Genomic DNA, 26621 nt, shown 5'->3' on the forward strand with positions numbered 1-26621 from the left:
GAAAGATGAGAAGTGGTTCCTGCTGCTCCCAGCCTGGCTCCAGGCAGGGTTACTGGTCCTGGCACTGGTTCCCAGTAAGTAGGAGGTGCTGGGGCTGGCAGACCCTGTCCTGGGCTCCCTCTGGGGTCCCACCACACCGACCCCCTGCCTTCCTCTCACTTGCTGCAACACAAACATTTGCAAGTCTCTTTTTCTTTGCCACATTTCCTTGTCCCATTGCTGTGCCAGGGCTGGCAGTCAGGGTTTGTCCTTCCTGCCCAACGTTGTGATTGTTTGTTTGTTTAATTGCTTTGAATCTACTGGTTAGATTTATTGTCCAAGCCTAAAAATGTTTGTAAAAGCTTATTTTGTTGGTAACTCTGCAACACTTGAGGGCAGGGGCTGGGTGCTGTTGTATGCACTGGGAAAGTGACCAGAGTTCCTACCACAGGATTTTCTATGCTATTCAGTGACAAAATTTTTCTATAGAGAATCTATTTACAAAAAAAAAATTTAAAAAGTGACCATTTTAGTGATTAAAAGGGTGATCTTTTGATGCCAATGTGTGGCCAGCTTTGTATGTCAGTGATGAGAGCAAAAAAAAAAACACAAAACAACAGAAAAAGGATTTCATGTGCCTTTGTATTTTTGTACTAGCTTCAAATAAACCAGTGCCCTTCCCTCCTCCTCCTGCCTCTGCCCTCACTGCCCGGGAGCAGCAGCAAAGGCTGGTGGTGATGGAGGAGCTGAGGGTGCAGCTGGACCTGGGTGGGGAAGTGTCCTCTGGGTCGTGGGGAGGGGGGTGGTTCTTGGGTTTTCAGCTTAAAAGATTGAGAATGGGACAAGGAGTTAATCTGGGGGGTTGAAATGTAAGGGGGAAAAAAGCCCTGATGCTTTGCTCACCTTGGTCCCTTCTCCCCTCCCCAGGGGGTGCTTAATGTTCCCGGTGAACAAAGCTCCATCTTCAAGTGGCAGCACTGAGCTCTGGTCTCTCTACCCCTCCCCAGGACCCTGCCTTGACCCCCTCCCCAGCTGCCCCAAGTCATGTCCAGCTCTGGGAAAGCCCTTGGGAAGCCACCTGGTTTAGGGGAATGAAAGAAGAAAGTCTTAAAACTCTCCTCAGGAAAGGAGATGTGTGTGCCTGCAGGTTTCCCCACAGCAGGGGCTGCTAGAGGGGGTGTTGGTGTCCTCAGGGAGCAGGGCTCCTCCAGCAGCTGTTGGAGAGAAAAACAGCTCTCAGGAGTTCTGGATGCAAGCAGTAAGTTTTAAAAACCCCCACATTTTAATAAGCTTTTTCAGAGTTGCAGTTGAGGAGCAGGGATAGAAGGGAATCACTAACGGTGCAAAATGCCCATGGGTGGAAAAGTATCAAACTTAACTTGTCATTTCTCTGTGTGGGTGTAGTTGGTTTGGGTTTTTTTTGGTGTTCTTTTCCTTTTTAATATCACATTTAACCCCTTGAAAGCCCAGCAAGGATTTCTAGTGGTGTCCAGCTGAACCCATCATCATAGTGCTTGAAAAACATCCCCAAGTGTCACGTGCAAGTTGTGATCTTTTTCCACGTGGTTTTGGAAGCATTTCTGGGCCCCCAAACTGTAAGTTTTTTGTTTGGTGGTTGTTGTTGGGGTTTTTTTAAAATGAAATCAAAGTTAACTCTTATTTCTAGAATTTTAAATAGCTTTAGTAGTGCAATGACTTATCACGTTATAGTGGCTGCATTTTGAAGAACATGAACAAAGTATTGTATAAAACACCAGCATAAACAAAACGTAAATGATAATTAAATATTCTAGCTGAGCATTATTACATAGTTGTTGGTTATGGAATGTCAGATCTCTACATATCACCTAAAACAAAAAAAGGGTAAGGTTAAAAAAAAGAACAAACCAAAGCAACATTCCTGAAAATACACACAGTGCTGCATTTCACACACAAGCCTGAGACAATTGACTTACTAAGTTTCCTCTAAATTTTTTGGAAGTTATTTCCAACTTGCAAACAAAGAAACAAACGAACAAAAAAAGCATAAAAGTATTAATTGAAAATAGGACTCTGGTTGCAAAGTCTGGTGGAAGCACAGCCCTGCCCTCGGGCTGAACCTTCTTTGAGCCAAACCATCTTTGCTCCAAGGCTCTGATGCTTTGGGGTTCTGGTCACCAGAGTGTGAAGGCAACAACAACCTTTTAATTACTTAATCATAGACTCATGGAATGGTTGGGGTTGGAAGGGACCTCAAAGCTCATCCAGTTCCAACCCCCTGCATGGGCAGGGACACCTCCCACCAGCCCAGGCTGCTCCAAGCCCCATCCAACCTGCCCTTCAACACTGCCAGGGATGGGGCAGACACAGCTTCCCTGGGCAACCTGGGCCAGGGTCTCACTGCTTAATGAATGAAAGAATGCAGGCCAGCTGTTAACAACCTTCCTGATGTGCCTCTCTGCAGGTCAGCTGAAGCAGTCAGAGCAGATCAGTCCCACCAATCTGGGCACAGCAGGTGAGAACACCCCAGGAGCTCAGTGTGGTGATGGAGCCAGAGGCCTGGGCTCATTAATGACCAGAAAGTTCAAGTACAGGCAGTTGAGGAAGGAAACAAAACAAATGGAACCCTTAACAGTTGGGCTGTTGGTTGTTTTCTTTTCAAGTTGATACATCAGTTTCCACGCACAGAACCAGACATTTCAAACCGTGAACTGCAAGTGAAAATAACCCATTCAAAATCACCAGTGCCCCTGCAAGCCTCAGGAGGAGGAAATGTGGGGATAAATTATACAAATGAACAATTTTTCCTATTTTCAGGTGCCTAGCTGTGGCTTAAAAAATACTAATAATGAAAGAAACCAAAACACTGGTACCAGAGTGGATGTAAAGCCTCCATCCACACCTGCCAGCTCTCACGGGTGGAACGGTGAGCAGCAGCCCTTAAGACACAATCCTCCTTTCTTGCACTTTAAGCCCAAAATATTTACCCTTACCCACTCTCACCACATCCCCATGTGACTCTGTGCTGCAGGTACTTCTGTGCCTGTGCTTTCCTGCTCCCACTGCAATCCCCAGCCACGCGAGGTGCCCTGGCTGTCAGCAATCCCAGCTCGGGCACGTCCTGCCCAGCCAGCAGCACTTGACCCATTCCTGCCCTTCCTGAAATGTGGAAGGTGGCAGAGAGAGCCTCAAAATAAAACCTGTGGATACTCAGACACCTGATCTTGGTGAAGAAGGGTTAGTAAACAGATGCATTTGGCTGCTGGGGACTTCATCTGAGCTGAAAATAACAGCAGAAAAATGCACGGTGGAAGCAAGGAAATCTGTGCAACGTCAGCATTTTTTTTAGCATCACTATTTGCCATCAAACAACAAAAAAAATAATTATGTTTTCAAAAATCAAATTGCTTTCCTAACCAGCCTTGATGTTGTTTTCAGAGGAGAACATAACATGTGGGTGACTAAAAAGCTTTTTCTCTTTTTTTTAGTCAATTGGTTTGGTTTGGGGGTTGCATTTTTTGTTGTCTGTTTTGGTTTTGTTTGGCTTTTTTTTTTTTTTAGAAAAGATTCAGCAAAATAAAATGAAGCTGACATTAGACTCAGGATATCAATTCTCTCATAAAAGTTTACCAACTGTACAAGTTAAGAAAATTATACAAGCTTTTGTTTTAAGAAAGGACAGTTCAATCAAGACGTAAGTACTGTAAAAAATCTTTCAAAGGCTACAAAGAAATCTGGAAAAATACAGAATGTATTTCTTTAGCCCAGATAAAGAATATGGAAAGACATCATTGATGTCAACAATTTTACATATACAAACCTGACCTGGTTTATTTACCTTTTAAAACTTCTATATATAAAAATAGTTGTGCTCATAACTTTCAGGATTCATAAGGGTTCCTTAACAAGGGGATGACACTTTTCTCATGGGTGGAACTTTCTGTGCCTACTCCCATGCAGGGCTTGGGATTCTGGATTTCATTTTATCCTCCTGCAACACTTGAACCAGCCCCTGCCTCAAATAGGATGCTTTGTTCACTTGTACAATGCTTAAATGGTGCATTAAACACACACAAGTTTCTTTCATGTCTTAGGCTGGGAGTGGTTTTTTTTGCAGAAACTCACTGATTTGTTTCTGAAATATTTTTAAGAGCCTTAAAAAGAGTTCCCAGAACTACAGTTGCCAGCTCTGAGAAACACAATATTCTCCTACTGCTTTTCAGCACTGAAACAAAGAGCCAACTGGAAGGTATTAGGGGAAAAAAAACAAACCCTCAGCAGACTGTTTTACAGAACTGGATTTTGTAAGGTAACCCATCAACCCTGAAAATTTCAGACACCCAAAATTTACTCCAAGGAATAAAACTGGCTCCTAGTATTCAGTCATCCAAAGTTTCTAGTTCCTCAAGCTTTCCATGTGAGTTTGCTTCTTGGAAGAACTCTGAAGAACCTGGACTCTCTTTCCCATTGCTGTTTATTCTTCTTCTTTTTAGAGGTCTTTCATTTTTTTCTTCAAAATCATTTTCATTTCTTGAAGCTGAATGAGCAAATTTTGGGTCACTGGCAAGGTTTTCAGTCTCATACCCATTTGTATCCAGATCTGTGTGAGGTGTTTTCTTGCCACTGGAAGGTCCATTTACATGCAAGCCTTCAATTTTTGCTTCATCTTTATTTGGTATCTCACCTGGCCCATTGGCAGACACCCCTAGAGACAGACCATAAGAAAGAGAAGCATAAGCACTAAGGGAACCATCTGTGATAGCTCAAAAAAAGCAGAAGTCTGATTAGAGCCACTGAACTAAAAAGCCAATATTGTTCTCCACACCCTCACTGGGAGGACTGGGCCATTGATTTGCATACAAGTGACAGACATATCACAAGGGGGTTTGTGGAAGCTCTGACAAGCAACAGCTGCCAAGAAATGTCCTGGAGTCCCATAACTGTACAAGCTGCAGGTGGACTGTCCTCACCTGGGGAGATCCTGTAGCTTCCACTCCATTCTCACAACCCCAAGTTCCTTCTTGCTCTTGCTACAGCTTCCCTTCAGCTCCTTGAGAATGGCTGTAACTTGCTTTTGAGGTTTTTTTCCTCCAGGAGTGATGGTGCCCTGGCTCTTCTCCCCTTCCTAACTGCCCTTCAGTGCCCATGTCTGCTCAGCTACCAGTGCTCCAGGGCCAACCACCAGAGTACAACTCGTGCTGGACATCAGCCCAGTTCCCATCTCAGTTGCTTTAAATACCCTGCATGGGACTCCTAACAAAGCTAGCATGACACTGCACTAGCATGGAGAAGACAGGGACACATGGAGCTATCTGGAGATTTCCCTCCAATATGTGACCACCAGATAAACACAAATGTAGCTTTTGCAAAAGCCATTTTTAACATAGAGCTGTGAACACCCTGGAGAAGTGTTCCAACTAAAATGAAATGTATGTGGAGAGGCAAGCTGGGCTCCTCACTGTGAGGATCTGGCAGCTGCCCTGAGGAGGGACAGAGCACACACTCACCATTCTGGTTGCTGCTGCTGGCTGTGCTGTCCTCCCGCTCCGACTGGCTGGTGCTGCTGTTGGAGGCTGTAGGAGGAGGGGACGGAGCTCTGCTGGAGGCAGCACTTTCACTTTCATCCAGGAGACGGTCCATATAATCTCTGCAGGGCAGAAGTGGCACCCTCAGCATTGCCCTGGCTGTGCCAAGCCTGGCTGGGACAGGAATCCTCCCCGCGACCCATCCGCACGGCACAGCCAGCGGCTCCAACACCTCCTGCACTAACTGGCCCACGTTTGGTTTCCACCATCCATATGGTTTCCACCACCTGTTTCTTGACCAAGCACTGCAGCCAGCTTCCAGGAATCCAGCCCCTGCTTGTGCCACATCCTGTGGGATCTCACACGGGCAGGAACTTAAGGGGATGCTACTGAGCCCGTGTGAGCTGCTGTGGCAGGGACACCATCAAGGACACCATCAAGGAAGCTTCGTGCACTTAACAGCCTCAGCAGGGGTAAAGTTAAAAGCAAATGAAAACCTTCAGAGCTCAAGGTAAGACATTTCCACATCTGAACTCTTACTACAGTCCTACAATTTAGGTCACTACTAGTAAATCTCTTCTGAGAGATTTAAGCAAACCAAGCTGGCTGGTAAAGCCCTTGTATGTGTGGGATTAGTCTGGATTAACTCCAGAAACAGCACAACCTCACACACAGTTGTTGTGGAACTGAGACTGTACCCTCAGTCCCCACTGCCATCTGCACAAGCACCCTGGAGTAGACAAGTCTGGTCCTTACTTACACGTCTGATCACCACAGGCAAAGGAATCACAGAATGTTTTCAGGAATTAACAACCAAAAATGGGGGGAAAACCCCACCCAGATGGAAGCAGAGGGGGACACAGAGAGCTCCTGACCACTGGTTAAGGAAACCCAGCAGCTCTGGGTGCTTCTCTCTAACAGCCTATTGAGAAGGGCACAGATGGCAACTCTTAATGTCATACTGCAAGTTCATTCCAGTGGTCCAACACACAGTTCTAAAATGCTTAAAGAAACAATAATATTAAATAGAAGCATCAAGAGAGAAGCCAGGAACAAGTGAGATGGAAAAATAACAGTGAAAAGACTTGGGGAATGTCAGCAGGATCCTAAAATCACAGCACTGGAATGAAGGACAGAAGAAAATGTTGGCTCACTTGCTTGGACCTGAGGGAGGAAAACATCCAGCCAGGCACAGCCACCCTGCCAGGCAGAGCACTGAGTGGGGAAAGGAGATGCTCACACCCCAAAAATCCCTAGGATGGGCTACTGCTTTGGCCAGAATTCTTGCCAAACAATACACTTCAAGAGCCTGTTACAGCACGTACCACAAATCCCCCCCAGAGACTTGTGCCCTTCTACGAAACAAGCATTTAAAGCAAAAAACAAGCACTAAAAAAATTCCACCTATCTGCAGAAACGTGACATTTGTGAAACATTCCACCAGAAAACAAACTCAATGAAATAGCTGTGCAAAGGGTTGGCCTGCTTCCAAATCCAGGTACTTTGGAAATCCCAGGATATGCACTAGTAAGCTTGTCTTACACCTCGGCTGTCCCCTTGCTGCCAACAGGGACCACGGAGTCCCTCCTGTTGTCACACCATTCCAGATAAGAGCACTATCAAACACCAGGTTTAGCTCCAAGATGTAAAAGCCCATGAAAACAATGCACATCTTACGTGACACCAGGATGGAGGTTGTATTTCTTCTTCCCAAAGCGGGTCTGCTGGGCAAAGAAATCGTAACGCTCCGATTTCTTCCACATGTAATAAAATGCTACACACTCACCAACTGATCTTGTTCGTACCTAGGAGACATGTGCCATGAGAACCTGGATCAATTGAAATGCATTTTGGGCACCAAAAAAAAAAAAAAAAAGAAGAAAAAAAAGCTGCCATTTAAATCAAAAGCTGTGCAAATCGAAGTCGGTGCTGCTTTGTGTAAGGTTAAGAAATGGTGGGAACTCAACATTTCAGAGGCTCAGAAATTGAAATGCAAAGTTTCACAGTCCAAGTTAGAGAAGATTCTGGGCTTTGACAAACTAATTTGGAGAATGATGTAGTAAAAATCAGAAGTCAAGTGCTAATTTGTGAAGGGAAAGGAGGATCAGAATTACAATTACGTTGCTTTGAGAAATATGAGAGAACTAGACTTCAAATCTGTGTTTACCTTATTTGCCTGAATCACATGAAAATCCTTGCCATAGACCTTCAGTCCTTGTTCAAAGTTCCTACACTCTTCTTCTGTCCAAACAGATAATTCTTCTAGAGCAGGGAAATGCAACAAAGAAAACACTTAACAAAAAAGCATACAGCCAATAAAATCAAACTTCAGTGACAGAAAACACAGAGTATTCAAATTTCTTACACCATCTGCTGCCTAAATGAGAACCACCTCCAGAAACTTCACTTCCTAGGACAAAGATGAAAATTCTCCCTTCTAGTGAGGGGGTGGGAAATTTGGCTGCTTTAAATAGCTCCTGGGTATAAGTGGTCAGCAACTCCAGCCCTGCTGTGTGGAGGAAAGAATGAGGGGCAGAAAGGGGAGGACTTGGAAACCTGGTCTCATCATTGTACCCCTGGAACTGCAGAAAGCAGGAATCCTTCAAGCCAGGACACAGCATGAAGGAGTTCATGCTATGAGGAGAGGCTGAGAGAGCTGGGCTTGTTGAGCCTTGAGAAAAGAAAGCTCAGGGGAGACCTTATCACCATGTTCCAGTACTCAAAGGGTGGCTACCAAGAAGACAGAGACCCCCTATTTACAAGGAGTCCCATGGAAAAGACATGGGGTCATGGGCACAAGAGGTAAATTTTTCACCATAGAGACAAACACTGGAATAGTCTCCTAAGGGAAGTGGTGGATTCCCCCACATTGGACAGTGTTAAGTCTCAGCTGGACAGGGTGCTGAGCCACCTCCTATCAAGTATAGCAGTAGCTAGAGAGGTTGGACCAGATGATCCTTGAGGCCCCTTCCAACCTTGGCATTCTAGGATTCTATGACTCAAACTGGTTGCTGGAGTTTGGAAGAATCAGGAGGAAAGGGATGAAGAATGAGATCTCCTTCACTGCAGGCAAAAGCCAGCAATAAGAGGCTGTTACCTCCAGTTAGGCAGAATGAGAAACTGCTCCTCACACCATGGGGTAGGAAAACAGAAGCCAGAACAAACCCCTAGTAACTCTCAGCCACACTGCTAAGAACTTAATGTAATCTGGCCTTATTGATTCTTAAGGTCATGAATAAATAAGGTTTAACATAGTGGGAGAACAAACTAATCTCCTCTATTTGATCATTCCTGTCTTGTGATTTGCACAGTAAAGTCTGGAGAAGCCACAGGTTTGAAAGCAGAACCAACAGATCAGTGTGCAAGGAAAATAACTTGTGTCTCCTTTTAGTTTCTTGTTCCTTGGAGTATAAAGATCAATAGCAAACCAGGAAATGCTTGGGGCTCCAAAAGCATCTTTAAGACAAGGGCATTTTTAAAATAAAAGGTTTAGATGCTCATTCTCCTTTATTTAGAATTGTGAATTATTTAGGTTTGTATTTCATGTTGGTTCCATTGACTTCGATGACTGAAAAGGTCTGGAAGAACAAAGAATAAGTGCACAAGAAAAAAGACACCTGAGTAGCTAATAAGTAATTTTAAATCTGAACTTGTTATTAAAGTCACAGATCTAGATACCAAACCCCTCTTTGTACTGTGTCATACTGCAGGGAATTTCATAGAATCCCAGAATCCCAGGCTGCTTTGGGTTGGAGGGACCTTGAAGACCATCTAGTTCCAACCCCCTGCATAGGCAGGGACACCTCCCACCAGCCCAGGCTGCTCCAAGCCCCATCCAACCTGCCCTTCAACACTGCCAGGGATGGGGCAGCCACAGCTTCTCTGGGCAATCTGGGCCAGGGTCTCACCACCCTCACAGCACAGAATTTCTTCCTCAGATCTCATCTCCATCTCCTCTCTTTCAGATCGAAAACAATTCCCCTCTTCCCATCGCTTCTTTCCTCTTTCATAAGTCTCTCCCCAGCTTTCCTGGAGCCCCTTCAGGCACTGGAAGGTGCTCTAAGGTCTCCCTGGAGTCTTCATTGCTCCAGACTGAACACCCCAACTCTCTCAGCCTGTCTCCAGAGCTGGGAACCAGTCCATGGATCCTCTCTGTGGCCTCCTCTGGACTCTCTCCAGGAGCTCCATGCCCTTCTCATGTTGGGGGCTCCAGAACTGGACACAGTTCTCCACACGGGGTCTCACAACAGTTGAGTAAAGGGGCACAATCCCCTCCCTGGCCCTGCTGGCCATGCTGCTGTTGATGCAGAGCCCAGGACACAGGTGGTTTCTGGGCTTTCAGTCTCTCAAAGAACAAGAGACTCAGAGAAGTCTGATTTAAACAGGCGCTGCTGTGTCAGGTACCTGCAGCCTGACAGCAAACCCCAGCCCCTGGGTAACACTGACAGCAGAGCTCAGCCACACACCCTGACCTCTCAGCACGTGCTCACCTCTGGCTGCTTTCACATTAAATCTCAACCTTCTCAATGACTCTTCAGTATCAAAATTGCACTTAACCAGTTCATACAAGGCCTGCAAGGGTGGAAAGATACACAGGTAATAGCTGGACACCCCCCTGCTCAGGTTGTGCCACAGAAGCAGACTTAGCAAATCACTCATATCTATTCAGAAAAGGTTACAAATAAACTCTTTCAATGAATGTAGTGTCATTTAAGACAGCACTAAGAAATATTTCCTTTTAACATTTTCAAATCTCCAATTACATAACCAATTATTTACCCAGGTAAAGTATTTTAACATTTTCACCCAACTGCACATCTTTGTAAAATGGATGGAGTGGGGTTTTTTGTGTGAAGAAAAGAAATAAATCTGCATTTATACAGCTTTAAAAACACCTGAAGGAACAAAACTCATTCATACACAATTATTAATGTATAAAATAATGCACTGCTGCATAAGGCAACATTAAGCCTAAATTAACAGATTAATATTTATTGAGAGGTCAAAATACATCATATTTATGTTTCCAAGAGGAATAATAAAGTTGTTTCAGTTTTAATTCTTGGAAGCAAAATGAAATCGAGGGATAATTCACTCTGTAATACTAAACTACAAATCCTCATTATTCTTACATACCTGCTCATTGTCTTTAATGTGGGATCCTTCAGGAATGGCATCCAAGCCTTTCTCATCCCCCGTACGCCTTGATGCTTCGCTCAGGAACTCAATCACTTTGTCTTCTGGTAAGAAGTCAGGATTCCACAGCAGCTGGTCATCATTTTCATACACTGAATTGACCCCAGGGAAAAAAAACAACACAACAATGGAGAAATGTATTCCTTCTTATAAAACTAGTGATCATGGGCACGTTTAGGAGAGGTAAAAGAAACCCCCACAAGTGCAGTGATCTGGATGTCCAGGAGAGGGTGCCTTATGTTGGCTTCACAGCCAGGTCTGGGGGTGGGGAGACACCCTCTGAGAAGCTGTGGCTGCCCCATCCCTGGAAGTGTCCAAGACTTTGGTTGGATGGGGCTCTGAGCAACCTGGTCTAGTGGGAAGTGTCCCTGCCCATGCAGGGGGTGGGAGTGGATGGTCTTTAGATCCCTCCCCAACCAATCTGGGATTCAATGACTCAAATCTCTGGCACTCAGTGCTCTAGATTCTAGGACCTGTTTATGAAGCTCCAGATACTGCCCCTTCCATCTCCTGTTGCAGAAACACCAGCACAGTTCCTGCACCACCCCCTGTGCAGCACAGCTCTGCTGACAGCAGCCAGCAGGGGGAAACTGGCTCAGAAACCAACTGCTCTGCTTTCTTGCAAGACGATTTGGATTGGTTACACTAACCCAAAAAACTACTCCCCCCCCACCCCGAAAAGGTCCAAAAATCTGCAGGAGTTGTCTGGGCCACTAGATATAAAAGTCTCAGCTAACATGGCTGGGAAAAGCCAGCAGCAAGGTCCACCAGCTCTCCAGGCAAGATGACACCCAGATGCCAGACATTCTGAAGTCAGAACAGCTCCTGAAAAGAAACTTTGCTAAGGCCTTCCTCCTGCTTTCAAGAAATACTGTCTGAAACAAACCCATTCAGATAAAAATTCCTGAATTTTAGTATTACCAAATCTCTACTGGTTTTTGCAGAGGTTTTGCATGAGCTTTCAGACCAGGGAAGCCATAATGAACAGAAATTAATGGGAAAAATGTGGCCAAAGAGATATCCTCTGAATCTTCTCTTATTTTTATTGTGAAGAACCTCCAGGAGTAAAATACCAGCACAGAAAAATAAAAGGAGATTCAGATTATTAAAAAACAGGTTGAGGAAAGTACCCAGACCTTGCTTGTGCCTGAGTTCTCAATGAGAACAAAAACCAGTGAGACTGTAACTCTAACATTGACTCCAGCAGCTCAGTGGGCACCTCTGACTCCTTCTCAAGAGGTGAAAGCAGGAGCAAACACTGGGGAAAAGGTGGTCAGCAGAGGAAGGGGAGATGGGGCAGCATCTTGTGTGGGTGGAAAGGTCAGGGTGCAGCTGGGTGCAGCTCCACTTGGAATAAACTGTATTTTTAGCATGGAAGTAGAGTACCAATTAAAACCCACGAGTGGCCAGGGAAAATATTAAGCAACTTGCAAAGCAAGACAGCTCCATTTCAGGTATAACACAGCTCTCAAAAATGTTCTGGAAGATGTTTTTGCCTAAAGGCTGGTCCTAATCTGAGGATTGGTTGCTCATTTAAGAGAAAGATTCCAGGTGTCTTAGGATACAACCTCCAGCAGAAGCAACAATTCCTTTCAGAAGGTAACTAACTGATGGTTGGTTCCAAGCTACCCTCACTGATGGCAGCTGCACACACTGCCCTGCTCAGGAGTGATTTTCAAGTCCAAGCCTTCTGAAAACTTATATTTCAATTCTGTTCATGTCTCATAACCTGAAATTGTTTGGTGCATCTAATTTGGTCTCCAGGCATGAGCCAGTCCACTGCCACTTAGTGGTCTTAGTGCAGAACACATGGTGGCTCTTTCCTCACAGCAGCATCAGAACTTGCTTTGAAAAGCAACCTGGTTCTTCTCAAGAGCTCCAGCACTTCTGTGCTTTTGCTCCCAGGACTGGACAGGAAAGAAGCAGCTTCCTTACTGTGGGGGCAGTCCCTCTCAATCCCCACCATTCTGTGAGTCTGTGGGATTCTGTGATTTTGCCTCTCTCAATTCCAGCAACACAATTCCTTTATTATGCATTTTGGTTTTTGTAACTACAGGGGGTGAAGATGTTTGCAGGAGCCACAGAGACAGCTGGTGTACATTCCCAAACTGGAATGCCAGGGTTCAACACACCACAGGCCAGCCATACCATCTCCCACTTCCCCTTCCAAGACTCAAGCTCTGATGGTGAACTCCAGTTTGAGATATGACTCTGTTTTTCACTTGCAGGGGTTCTTTGATTTTTGCAAGCCACATAACATCACTCCAACCATTTATTTCCCTCCATTAGAAAATAATCTCAAGCAGTGGGATAGTGGGAACAGAGTCAAGTCTCACCTTTTTCATTCTCTTTGTATTTGCATGTGCCAGCTGGAATTTCAGCTTGAAACATAGAGCCCACCATGATTTCCTGTTTTGAAATAACAGAAACAAGAAGTTAAACAACCACAGCTGTGATGTGTTTTGTTAGTAAACAACAGCATCTTTTTTGACCCCTTAAAACTTTCATTGTTCAAAATGTAAATACACAGTTAACATGGAAATGGGATTTTGACTATTTGGGGAGGTCTTTAACATGTCTTACTATCAAAACTCATATTTATGGGGAAAAACTGGAGAGGATTTGGATGATCCATAGAGCTCAGTTACTAGGTAACAGATCAAATCATTATTCATTGAATGCAGTTTTTGACAGCACTTAACATATACCTTTTTCCAGTCTTCTGAGGGAATATAGTCTTCATCTTCTTCAGATTCCTCTTCTATTTCACTATCTACAAGAAACAGTTCAAACATTAACCCAAAATGAGCTGTGATGGGGCCTGTGCATGCCAAGGCCAGGCTCCAGCCAAGCAGGCCTGGGAGGTGGCAGCCAGCTCCTGGGAACATCAGAGCAGGGGTGGCCAGGGGACATGAGCCTGCCTTTGTGTCCCACCAGCCTCCAGCTGTGCCTCACCTCCACCTCAGCTAACACCACACACTGCAAGTGGCACTTTTGGGGACAATACTAAGGGGTTCAGTACTGGCAACTTCAAAAATTCACCCACCCAATGCTCACACTCAGAATGGACCAGAAGAGACACCAAGTTCTGGAAAGTTAAACCACAGATGAAGACATCCATCAATTTTACTACTACTTAATTAAAAGTGGCTTTGGGAGCAGCTGAGATGAACCCCATCCCAACTTACTACAAGGAGTTGCCTTCTGACAGTGCTTTCATGAGGATGTTCAGCATCCATGTGTGGGTTTCAGCACCAGTTTCAATGAGCTCCCAGCTCAGGTACTGCTGTTGCTGCTCCCTTGCAGCAGCTGCCAGTGAACTGCAGGCAGACAACAGCACAGGGCACAAGAAACCTGCAAGTGTGCTTTTCTCAGCCTTCCTGGGATTTAGCAGGCTTGGGTGTACTGCTCAGAGATGCACAGCAGCACTGAGAATAGATTATTTGGGCTAAGGACTGACAAAAATGTTAAGCTCTTTATGCTACAGGCCAGTTGCCTTTCACAATGAACTGAGGCAGCTGCAGTTTATGTGCAGCATGTGACAGTATCAGCACTAAAATTATTTGTACATTAAATTACACTCCATCCACAGCTGAACACACAAAAAACCCTAATGCAATCTACTTGCATTATGCTAATGCTGTGTTTAAAATCTCTTAAGGAACCTGCAATGCTCTGCACAGCTACATGCTGAGGTTGCTTAGCATTTTTTGGAACAAAATAAACTACAGATTAGAAAATGGCATTTCTACAGTGTCATAGTTTGTAAGTAACAAGTACAGGGTATCATGAAGAACCTTTGCTTTAATTTTGTTGGTTAAACACAGAATAGGAGGAATTCAAACACTTGAGGCAGGCACCTCCATCAGAAAGGTAAAATATCAGTTGTCCCAATGGCCCTGCTGATAGCTCAGTACTGAAAGGTTCAGACCCCATGAAGTAAGATTGCCACAGAAATGAGAGCTGGCTAGAGGGACAGGTACCCAACACCACATCAAAGCTCCCACCTGGATGCAAAACCAATTTTTAAACAAAACATGAGAGGAAATAATCAGTCCACAATGCTGGCAGCAGCATCAAATGGAGTTCCTGAAGCAGTTTCTTCACATTATCTCCCTCTTCATTATTTCAGGTTTAACAATCTACCAGCCTTTTTCAGACTGCTTCTGTTTTCTGTATTGGTGATCTTGAAGAAACCTGGGGTTCTACTTCTAGTCATGTCAGGTTTTACTTTTTCCTAGAGTTGGACTCTCACCTTCTTTGAATGAATACACAAACTAGTGGCACTGGGCCCTGTCATGTCAAAACAGTGAATTTCCTATTTGCAAATATTTGTAATTATGCCCTTAGTGTGAAGTGGCAGCTGAAATGATGCTGGGAAGGCAGCACCCCACTAACTGCACCTGGACTCCATGTACAGGACAGGTTTTTGAAGGGCACATCCAGTTTGCAGGATCATGGGCTGCACTGTGTCAGGACAGTATTTCTTTACACTGCTGAGAGCCTGCTTTTTCAAAACTGCAGACATTCAAATTTATCCACAAATTCAATCCTTTATTTTTGCAAGAGAGAGTTTCTAGTGTCCTTACACAATCTGCAGAGAAGATGTAGCATTCAGGTGAACACAGGGCTTTTATTTCCTATTCCTTTGAGCGTAAGGCTAATCAAGAGCAGTGTCAAGGGAGAGAACAGACAAACATTTATAGGTATCAACATGCATGTTTCAGAAACAGAAGAGGGTGTTAACTAGAGCTGCTCTTAACCAAAGGTCAGCCCCCTGAGGGGAGGGTGCTTAGCACTGAACTGTACTTACTTGTATCAAAATATTTACACCGACGAGGGCGAATGATCTCCTGTGGATCTTGAGAAGCAACAGATGGTGCTGGGTCATCATTAGATGACTGGGTCTCATCTTCCTGACCTGATGAATCTTTTATGGTCTCCTCCTTAAAAATAAAAAAAGCAAACAGGAGATCAGCTATCCTGGGCATGTGACAAACACTATTTTGGCATTTTGTTTTCCAAAACTGTCAGTATCAAACCTGAGTTGAAGTGATTATTTAGATTGAGGCCTCTCTGGACTCAGCCACAACAAATGTGTCAACACATCATGCTTATCTCTTGACCAGGATTTTAAGCAGATCAATTTAACACTCAGACTGTAGAAAATTAGAAAATGAACCACAATTAAATATCTTGCCTAGCTTTTCAAATCGGCCAAGCAAATCCTTGTGGTTTTAATTTCATTTTCATTTAACTTTAAAACCCTTCCTTATGAATTTTCAATAAAAAGGAGAGGAATTATTTACTGGCTATATTCTTCTCAATCAAATGGAAATGGTACCTTCCATAAAAATTCATGTCAATAATGTGCTTCAGCCCCAGCAGACTTGAGTATGTGCATCGAGTCATTAAAAGATGAACAAAAATTAGAACAAGTTTCTTTATTAGAAGACAAAACACAAGATGGGAATTATTACAATTAAGGAAAACTAAAATGATAAAGGTAAACAATAGAATTTTTTTTTTCCTTTCAGTGTATGCTTTCAACATATTGTATGTGTTTTATGACTAGGTTCTAAGCACTCTTACTTGCTAGTTCTAACACAGCAGCACCAGGCACAGCACGTTTGTGTGTACCTTTACCAGCAACCAGAGTATTATCACATGTGCAGCTTAAAGCAGATTAAAAATAGAAAATAGCTAAGTGCAGTATAGCTAAATAAGCTGTAGAAAGCTGAGCACTTGCAGAGAAAGCCTGAATGATCTATAAAATTATTCCACCCCCACAGATGTATTTTACTGCCTCTCTGCTAAGAGCATGCAAACATTTCAGAGCTCTCGTTCTTGTATCCCGAGGCAAAATATTTTAAGAGGTTTGTTAGCTCCTTCTGTGTCCACCTCCCCACCACCTTTGCCCTAGCAAAACTGGGGTGGAAGAGGGGAACACACATTTCCAGCTCAGCCACAGCACCAGGTCTGCAAGGAGCTAAACCCTGGGCTCTGTTTTCAGTGCCAGACCATGCAATTCCAAAAGCAACGTTCCCAGGATTTACAAACTCCCTGCTCCTGCAGTGCCACTAAAGGGGAGTGTCCCACAGAGGGACAGAGGTGCCTCCTCGTGCTGCTGGCAGCAGTGACAGACACTGAGATTTTACCCAGGTAAGAGAAAAGACAGGCAGTGTCTTAAATCAGCTGGTCACAAAGCTGGAGACCGACCGAGGAGAGCACAGCAGACGGAAGTTGAGTCAGGAGGCAATTAAGAAGCAAGGACATGAGAAGAGAGTTCAGCACCACCACCATGAAGCACAACACAATAAACCCCCTCTGTGTCTGATTTTGATTTTGCATACTGCATGTTATGTAAGTTTCTCCCCAGCTTCTTGAACCTTGCTGGATGTATCTTTCTGAATGTTGCAACCCCCACAAAAAGTAATCTCATGCAGCAAGGCAGCCTGTAAATCCTGACGACTTCATTTTCTGAATCAGATACATCATTCCTCATCTTTGTGTCACATTCCAGAGATTCTAAAATGGGTAAGATATCAAAGAACAAAATGTACCCTTTTTAAAGCCAGATTAGGTAATGCAACTTCCATTAATGCCTAAGCTTTTTTTTGTTACTGACAGCACAAAGGGTTTCATATTTTAATGGAATTCAGGATGCAATTCTGAATGCCACCAGTAATGGAAAAGTTACAGCTGTGCCCATGGCAGAAGACTGTTACAAATAAATATGACATACACAAATAGAAAAGACTCTTCTAATATCAGAAAATTCAGTTTAAGAGCACAGAGAACAGGATTTTAAAGATGCTAAGTTTGCAAATACATTTTGCAAAGTGATTTGATGCATCAAATTCAGTTATCAATTAAAAACAACCAGGTCTGCCAGGCTGAAAAAATACCATTTAAAATGCTAAACCTAGAAAACTTGCAGCCATTTCTAAGACTCAGAGACACATTTAATTCAATTCCACACTTCACTGTTCAATTCCAGTAGATCAGCTTCCCATCTTGAGACAAGTATTCAGCTGTATCTACAAAGGTACCTCCAGGCACTTAACACTTCAGTTTGGAAGCCAGACTATTTCTGCAGGACAATTACAATCCCTGCTTACATGAAGCTGTAGGCATGTATATACCTAATTTGCTGTGGCAACAGTTTGGAATGATACAGGTAACATTGAGAGCAATGAAGAGAAACACAGATGGGTAATTAAGAATAAACAGAGTGTCTGAAAACAACCATATCATGAATTACTGCTGCTGTGATCTGGCACTCAAGAGTGGTTGTTAACTACAGAATGGTTGTATGAAAATCAGTTTCAAATTACTGCCCACACTTACTTTGTTTTCACCACTACAGCCACTGTTGTCATCATTATCAACATCATCATCATCTTCTCCCTCCTCCTCCTCCTCGTCATCATCTTCATCATCATCATCTTCTTGGAGTGGAATGGTACCATCGTAGCCGTAACGGCTAAGCAGCTCCTGGATGGGCATGTCACTCTCCTGATAAACAGCCAAACAAAATTTGGGGTTTTTAACTAAAATATTTCACATCCCCTGCTCTACAGCTTCAAGGTGTGCATTTAAAACTTGAGGGCAAAACCAGCTGGGTGATGATCAGGTATGCCAAGAACGGCCACGCCACAGTGAACGGACAGTCAAACCCAGAAGCTTGGGCTCCTAAGAAAAATGTGGGGCTTTATGTAGCTGAACTATTTCCTAATCCTTCATAAATTAAGGAGACTTCACATACCAGCCCTCAAAGGGGCCATAAAGCTCATTAAAAGGCACCAAAGGGCTATGTGCCCCATCCCTCTCTTGGTATCTGTCTCCTGCTTTAACAAAACACTAGCACAGCAACAGGGCACGTCTCGTCTGGCTACATCCTACCCCTCCACTACACACTCCTGACTGGAATATATACTGGTATTCTCTTCACTGCCCAGAAACTACCTGAGAAATTGGAGTATTTTGTACATAATTGTGGAAAAAAGAACAGATAAAAAGAATGTCAGCAGCAACTGCTGTGTACAGCCAGCCAGGGCACTGCCAGTGTTTGCAGGCAGCAACTTGTCCTAGTGCAAGGCAGGGATTTTTGCAAAGCCTCCAAAAACTAAGGACCAGAATTGGCAGTACCTGGCTTGAACAGGGAGTTTCATCTGCATTTGGGGACCTGCACCACAGAAATACTATGACATAGCTCTGCAAACCTGGCTGTGAATACAGAATGACACCAAAAATGCCCCTCTCTGTCTCTCCGTCCCTCTCCCCTTTCTGGGGAAAGCTGGAAGTGAGTAGTTGGATGGGGGTGAGGGATCACCTGGTAACCAGCAAAGGTGATGGTAACATTTACAGGTTCGTACACATTTTAAGGTAGTTGACTACAAAACCACCCATAGTCAGGAGCAAACCCACTAAAAATATGGACACATTTAAAAATCTGTATCTTTGGAATGCTGGTCCCTCCAAAGGGACACTTGAAACGATACAGATGGTTCTCAAATTGAGTGGCTCCTAAATGGTTATCACTTGTATTCACTTGAATAATAAAGACCATTATTTGCCAGGACTGCAAATTTCTTGTTGACTGTGCATTTTATTTTCTTTTTCTTCAAAGAACTAAGCCATTCTACCACTTACTGGTCTGTTCTTTGGGTCAGCTATATACACAGTAGATGCAGACCACGTGGATCAAATGTCTTCACCTTCCCTCTTGACTTCTTGGTCTCTATTGTATCACTTTATGGAAAGAATTCCTAGAAGTGGGAGTATTTTACTGACACAGACAACATGACAGGACTGTGATCTTAATTAAAACTTGACAGCACAGCTATAAAAATATCCTATTCATAATTATCAAACCAATTTCTCCTGTACGTTTTGCCAGGTAACATGAAGCACTCCTGACCACAATCCCACTGGTAGATACAGACTGAGAATTGAAAAAAGAACTTTCACAACAATTCATAGATACGTGTGAACAATGTAACAGGCATGTTATTATATGTTACCTAGGAAAGTGCTATTATATTTACAACACTTTCCTTAGGTAGAGCCTTTTAACTTCAAATAGTCCATTGCCACTCCAAAAGCCCCAAGGGTCAGCAGCTCTCCAAGGTGAAATACAAACCATGTGTTGTTTCAGGATATTGCAAACAGAGAAAGCATTTAAAAAGTAACAAGTCTTATCAAAGACACAGAAATCTCATATGTGGAGGATGTTTAATAACAAGAAATCAATTATACCTCGTGTCTGGAGTAGAGGTAAATGAGGGGGGGTGATGTAACAGAGAACTGCAACAGCAGCAGCACAGAGAAGGTAAATAGAAATGACTGGGCACTCTTGAAGAGCTCAGGAGCAACCACTGAAATGAACACAGAATAGGTCTGGAAAACCAAACATGTTTCTCACACTTAAATGAACTGTGCAACGTTGCCACGTGCCTCATGCACACTAAGTTTAGGGAGGTTAAAAATAAAATGCACAAATTCACAGCAGGAGGAAAAAATAAGACTGACAGGCATCACAGACAAGAACAGACATCTTTTTCATAGGTGCCTGAACCACATGCTGCTAGAGGCTGGGAGAGGATCTGGGAGGAACCCTGTATGCTTCCAGCTATGGTGATCTCAGTTATAGACAAGAGCATGCTGGTGGACTTGGTAGAGTTAGGTTAATGGTTAGTAGTTAGGTTGGACTCAATGATCTTAAAGGTCTTTTCCACCCAGAATGATTCTGTGGTGCACAACCCTAAAAAAACCCAGGAGCCCTCCCTGTAACAGAGACCCCCAAAAGGAGAAACCAAGTGATTCTATGGAAAAACAAACAAAAACAGAAAGGGGGGAAAAAGAATCTGTAGGTGGTGCAGGAAGGCAGCTCCCAGAGCCCCCTGGCAATGCTCACCCCTTCCTAGGGCGCCCAGGCAGCCAGCACTCAGCACCCTGCAGTGCTCTGCCCACAAGCAGGGCAGCACCAAGCTGAAGAACTTGGCCTCCCACTGGTGGCACCCTCCATGTCCCGCTCTCCCCAGCTGATCTTTGTGCAGTCAGCTTAGCCCAGAGCAGGAGTTTTCTGCAGCTCATTGGGGCCTAGTCATTTTTTATTGCCAAGACAGAGTGTGAAAGGAGTTTCCTACTACCAACATGATGCTGCCAAGTTTCCTGGGGCTTGGCAAACTGCAGCACCGGCGTGTGCCCAGAGCGGCGGGACGTGCCTCAGCCCAGGCACACCTCGGGAATGCTGCCTCTCAGGCTGCTGGGGAGGGAATACTGGTTAGCCAGAACTTGGGTAGAGCTGGTAGGGCACGAGAGCACTATTAGTGAATACATGTCTGTATCTGATCAGGGACAGTCTGATGCATCTCCTTGCAGAGAGCTTTCCTGCCCAAGAGAATCTCTAACCTGTCAAGAAGGATCGCTGAGAAGCACCAGACACTTCTGAGTCCCTTTAGGTGCTGCTCTGCTCTCAGGGAACTGTATTTTTTCTGGACCAGAGCAGAAAAGTGAGTGACTGCCCTTGGATATGCTGCTGCCATTTGGACCAAACTGTACCCACATACCTGCCCAGAGAAAGAGAGGATGCTGCTCAGCCTCAGATGCTAACTAAAGCCTTACAGACTCACCAGGGTTTCAAGCAATGAGTAGAGAAGATCCTCATCCTCAAAGGAAGGTGCAACTTCCTTGACAGACAGGAGTGAAACCATTAAGGCTTTTGCAAAACCTGACTGCCACCTTGCTCCCCCCTGGAGGAGTTGAACATCAGGCACAATGGTAGCCTGGGGGAAGTCTGAAATAACACCTGTAAATGTCAGGAGGAAGAAAAGGACAGGGCAGCACTTGTCTTGACAACAGCTTAGAGACTGAGATTGCCTTTCACCCATGGCTGAAAAAACAAAAGAGCTAAAGGTAAGCCTTGATCTGCAGGCTACTATCCCACCAAGATAAGCAGCCACAAGTCTCCAGCAGGAAACGTCCTACCTGGAAAAAAGGGGCACCTGGAGCACAAGGCTCTTTGGCCGGGAAGAGACCCTGCAGCGCGGGCAGCGCAGAGAGCAGGGTCATGGAATCGTATCCCACAGTCCCAGACTGGTTTGGGTGTGAAGGGACCTTAAAACTCATCTAGTCCCAACCCCCTGCATGGGCAGGGACACCTCCCACCAGCCCAGGTTGCTCCAAGCCCCATCCAACCTGCCCTTCAACACTGCCAGGGATGGGGCAGCCACAGCTTCCCTGGGCAACCTGGGCCAGGCTCTCACCCCCCTCACAGCACAGAATTTCCTCCTCATGTCTCACCTAAACCTCCCCTCCTCCAGTTTGAAACCATCACCCCTTGTCCTGTCCCTCCAAGCCCTTGTCAGAAGTCCCTCCCCAGCTTTCCTGTAGGCCCCAGCCTAAGCTGCCAGTCTCAGTTACACCCTTGCTCACCCTCTGACCACAGAAGAGCTGACACATGGAGAACTCCAAACTCACAGCCCCAGCAACCAAGATATGAGGGAATAACGTGATGGCTGAAATACAGTTATAAACAAAGCATTGTAATGGGGTGACAGGATTACACAGCCAGATGTTGACAAAATATGAGGGAGGGGAAAAGGTGTTTTCAACTTAAAAGCCACATGACATACATGTGGAGCTCCACTACTCATTTCAATTAGATGAAGCAGATTGAGATTCACAAACTATTTACTTATCTTTATGTTTCCCATTTAATATCAAATGTGAAATTACCAGAAATAGATTACCATTTACACCCAAAATGTAGTTTAAATGCACTAAACTAATTTAAAGTTATATTGGCATAATCACTTATACAAAATAGGATTTGTACATCAAATATGCACCTGAGACTCATTAATGATCTGTTTTCAGCCAGTGGGGCCACAGACAGTATCTAAATCACTTTGCATCTATAATGAACCTAGCTTGTAATTTAAGAATATTCTTCCTGCCTGAGAAGTAATTTAAGACAATACATAATTGACAGGGTAAGCTCAAAATGCCAAATAAATCTTCTCTGCAACTATTTCAGAAGATACACATGTTAATGTTTATTTATCACTCTTAACAATAACTGTGAGCTCTGATCCCAGTGCTGCTGAGAGCTCTTTGCTTTGAGCCAATCATTTCATCTGCATCTCCATTTCTTTGACCTTAAAAAGGAGGATACTCCTATATGCTCCACCAAAGCATTCTACAAATGTTTCTATAAAAATGCAGAAGAACTGTAAAATGGTGGGATTTAAAAAAAAAAAAAATCAAAATCCATATGCACTAATAAAGTGCAAATGCCTGAGAAAATAGTAACATTGGAATATACATGTTTAGTCAGAGAGTACTTCAGCTTATGTTAGCTCTAGAATGCAAATCCTACAGCAGCACATCTATGCAAAAATGAAACTAAACCAGCAGTGTTACACATTATGATGAATTTATGTTCCATCTTTTTTTTCCCAGCTTTTAAGAACTGCAAATTTAGCTCAGCCCCTTTCCCCCATTATATTATTTACCTACTAGTGTTTTAGGGGTGTTTGTTGGGGTTTTTTTAAATTCCAAATGTAGGGGAAAAAATCTGCATATGTTTTGTGTGAGCCTGTGGGATGTGGTTATGTTTTAGGACTACTTAAGGCTACCTACCCTGTTAAGATCCTCTATTTCAGAACTGAAGTTTGTTTCTCCTTCCATCATTTCCTCCTCTTCTAATGTCCGTTCATCATCAAAGTCATGCACCAGCATATCAGCTGATGGATCAAATTCATGGTCATCAGATGTTGCTGAACCTCCTGATAGAAAACATTTTAAAGAATGTTTTTAGTTAGATCATGGCCTTGCAGTGTTTAGGTTTTTTGTTTGGTTTTTTTTTTGGTGACATTTTAATACTCAAATTAGACTTGGAAATTAAAGTATCTTCAAAATCCCTCAACCATTTATCTTAGGGAAAGCCAATCTGGTTATTCAGAGGGGAGAGAAAGCTGTCCTTTGGGTGGGAACAGATCATGGAAAAAAGAACCAGGAGATACTGTTTAACCAGCCAGTTCTCAGAGTACTTTATATCTGGACATCAGGCCCCTAGTTAAATGTTTGTAAGATGTTCAGCTTTTGAAGACTTCATTCCTAAATAATCATAAGCCTGTCTGGATCAAGAGTTCTGCTGGGAGCAGAAATACTCACAAAATATAAACTCAAGGCAGTTGTTTCCTTGACGCTTTGCAAGTTCTCTTGTTTACAACTACAAAGACAGGCTAATGACTTCTCCAATATTTAAACTTGAAGTAAGCTTTAGAGTTATGCAGATTTTATTCATGATTCAGAATCCTCAGTTATTTTCCCCCGTGCAGTTTTTTTCACAGCTCTTCTAAAGGAGGCTGCTTATATTTTATGGCAATGAAAAATAAATGAATGGATGAATGGTTGGGCAGATGCAGAATTTTTATGTAATTTGGCAATACCTGATTTCTAAATCAAACTCTGCTAATATTTTCCCACTTGTCTCTATGAATAGCTTAAATTTCATTTTCCAAAGCTTGAAGAGTGTACCCACACTAAGGGTGCAAGAGGAAAGGGGTGACTACAAGGGTTAACTACACTTGGAAGTGTTGAAGCAATGGGTTGTTTCTCTGAAAGGAGGAAGAGCTCAAGAGACAAGGGCAATCCAGCTAAAGCAACCACTGGTGAGCTCTTCCACTGGTAGGATGCAAAAAATAAATAAATAACACTAAGTACAGTGGTACAAAAGTGAACAACTCCCCCCCAGATATTAACAATTTACACTTGGGCTGACTACTAGACAGCCAGTGTCTCAGGGATACTGGGATACCAGAAAATAACCAGCTTTAAAACAGCCCTCATGGAACCCTCATGCTTGGTAATCCCATGACATAAAACCCACTGCTTTTCTTTCCTTGCTGCTTTTTGTTCTCGATCTGTTACACATCCCCAGCAATGGTGCACCTACTGGGAGCACACGGGGCCTCAGCTTTGGGCTCTGTCTGCCCCCAGGGGCAGCACCCATGGGGGAAGTGCCTCTCCCAGGCCCAGCATCTGCTCCCATCCTGCTCCTTCCCTCCCACCTCACCATTCCCAAACACGTGCTTTTGCAGAGACAAAAAACACATTCCCCCAGTGTATTTTTACCAGTTAGAAACTCATGCTGGTGCAGACTGGAAGAAAGCAGTGACTGCTGAAACAGCACTGCCACCAACCTCTTCATCAAATTCTATCCTTAGATTACTGACTGCAAAAGACCAGCAAAACTCATTTTTCAAGGGTGCCCTCTTCCCTCACAAGTTTAGGAAATATTAAAAATATTTACCTGGGCTTGAAGATTCAACAGAAGGCTAAAAAAGAAAACACAGGAAATTATTTTTGCTGTGTTGAACCTGTAGAAACTCAATTCAATCATTCATCTGACACAAAGCAAGTCACCGCAAATAATGTATTTACAAATAAAGCACCACAAACAACTTCAGGTAAATTCATTTTCCCCTTTATGTATCAATATTACTGCACTATTTCAGAAAGAATAATGGGAAGAATAATGCCCATGGTGATGTAACAATTGAGGTTATGAAAGTATAAAACAAAGCAAAATAATTCATTCTGAAATAGCATCAATTCCACACCCAGCTCAGTAGGGCACAAACCAGTGTGACTGCCAGATGGGGCAATGCTGCCTTCCCTCCATCTCCACCTGCTCCTTCCCAGTTCCTTCTCTCTGCTGACACAAAACTGGGAACTCCCCGCAGTGATGGGTTGGGTTTTGTGCAGATCCAGCTCTGATCTAACTCCAGGCACTAAATCCCCTTTCCTACAACCGAGGAATACACCAGATTACATGGACAGTGGAACTGCAGCCTAAGAGAAATTATTCTTTGAAACTGCATGCTGGGAAATACACAGATCTCCTGTTCTATTTAAGTTAAGGTACTTAAAAAAATATATAATCACAAACCACAATGAGAATTCCTCATAGAACAAAAGAAAAAAACCCATCTAATCTTAATCTCTAATCCAGCTGTGAGGAAAAAAAACCAACAAAACCAACAAGAATGACTGCAAGCCAGACTTTCTCCCCAGGAAGGGTTATAAAACAAATTAATACTAACATAGACTACAAAACAAATACATTTTTTGAAATACAGAACAAAAAATTAAATTCCATAACAACCTTTATGTAAGAACCAGCCTTTGGCCTCCTATATTTGGTAACTTTACATTTATAACCAAAATGAATATTTTCTTTCATAAAATTCTGCTTTCCCTTGCTTATAACTTTGTCAATCTTTAACCTCCTGGGATGAAATTTGCATGTTAGACATGCAAACCTCATTTGTTTTGAAAATTCAAGCAAATGTTTTCAATTATTTTCAGGAACAGACTTAATGAAGTGGGGTTTTTTCAAAGTTAGGAAGACTGACTTTTTACCTCAGGGAGCTGCAGTATCCCCTTCCCTGCCACCTTCTGGAAACTGGGATCTGATTTGGTGTCATGGATGTTGTTAATTATCTAACTGCCTGCATTGGGCCCAGAAATAATTTGGAAAACTTCAATTTGTACATTCATGATAGATACTTGTGTATATTGCAACAGTGTCTCTAGACTGTACTCCTACTAGAACTGCAAAATCTGTACACAGAGAGTTACGTGCAAAATCGAAACAAGATATTCTGTTAGAAACTGGTAAATGTAAACTCAAGTAAAAAATTGTACTATTGCTCCAAGATTTTCTAAAGCATTTTCCTCCTCCTTGATTTCATCTCATAAGGCCAAGTCACCCACACAAACCTCTTCCCCCTGGCCTAGCTTTGCAGCAAAGCAAAAACTAAAGTGTAAACATTTCTGTGTAATTACAAAGTCCTTTAATATTATAATCTCTTCCAAATGAGCAGAAATACACCTTTTCAGGTATCAATGACCAAAATGACCCTGCTC

General features: G+C 43.4%; 1 protein-coding gene across 1 annotated transcript; it reads right to left on the reverse strand.

Annotated features, from left to right (window-relative positions):
* Positions 1 to 3515: 3515 nt before the first annotated feature.
* MIER1 (mesoderm induction early response 1, transcriptional regulator) lies at positions 3516 to 25030 on the reverse strand. The gene is made up of 12 exons (XM_009994572.1): positions 25003 to 25030; positions 23328 to 23473; positions 18030 to 18197; positions 15493 to 15625; positions 13388 to 13452; positions 13016 to 13088; positions 10620 to 10771; positions 9974 to 10055; positions 7651 to 7745; positions 7161 to 7288; positions 5466 to 5605; positions 3516 to 4663 (listed from the first exon to the last, which is right to left on the reverse strand). Exons 2-12 carry the CDS (start codon positions 23424 to 23426, stop codon positions 4338 to 4340), a joined length of 1461 nt encoding a protein of 486 aa, XP_009992874.1. The 5' UTR covers positions 23427 to 23473; positions 25003 to 25030; the 3' UTR covers positions 3516 to 4337.
* Between the last annotated feature and the right edge of the window lie 1591 nt (positions 25031 to 26621).

Source organism: Chaetura pelagica, unplaced genomic scaffold (assembly GCF_000747805.2).
Source record: "Chaetura pelagica isolate M959 unplaced genomic scaffold, ChaPel_1.0 scaffold243, whole genome shotgun sequence".
Lineage (NCBI taxonomy): Eukaryota > Metazoa > Chordata > Aves > Apodiformes > Apodidae > Chaetura > Chaetura pelagica.

Coding starts and splice junctions, on each gene's coding strand:
- MIER1 (XM_009994572.1), bottom strand. CDS start 23,426: ATGCTGGTGCATGACTTTGATGATGAACGGACATTAGAAGAGGAGGAA. Junction 15,626..18,029: donor GCTGTAGTGGTGAAAACAAA/GTAAGTGTGGGC, acceptor TTTATTTTTAAG/GAGGAGACCATAAAAGATTC. Junction 13,089..13,387: donor CCTCAGAAGACTGGAAAAAG/GTATATGTTAAG, acceptor ATTTCAAAACAG/GAAATCATGGTGGGCTCTAT.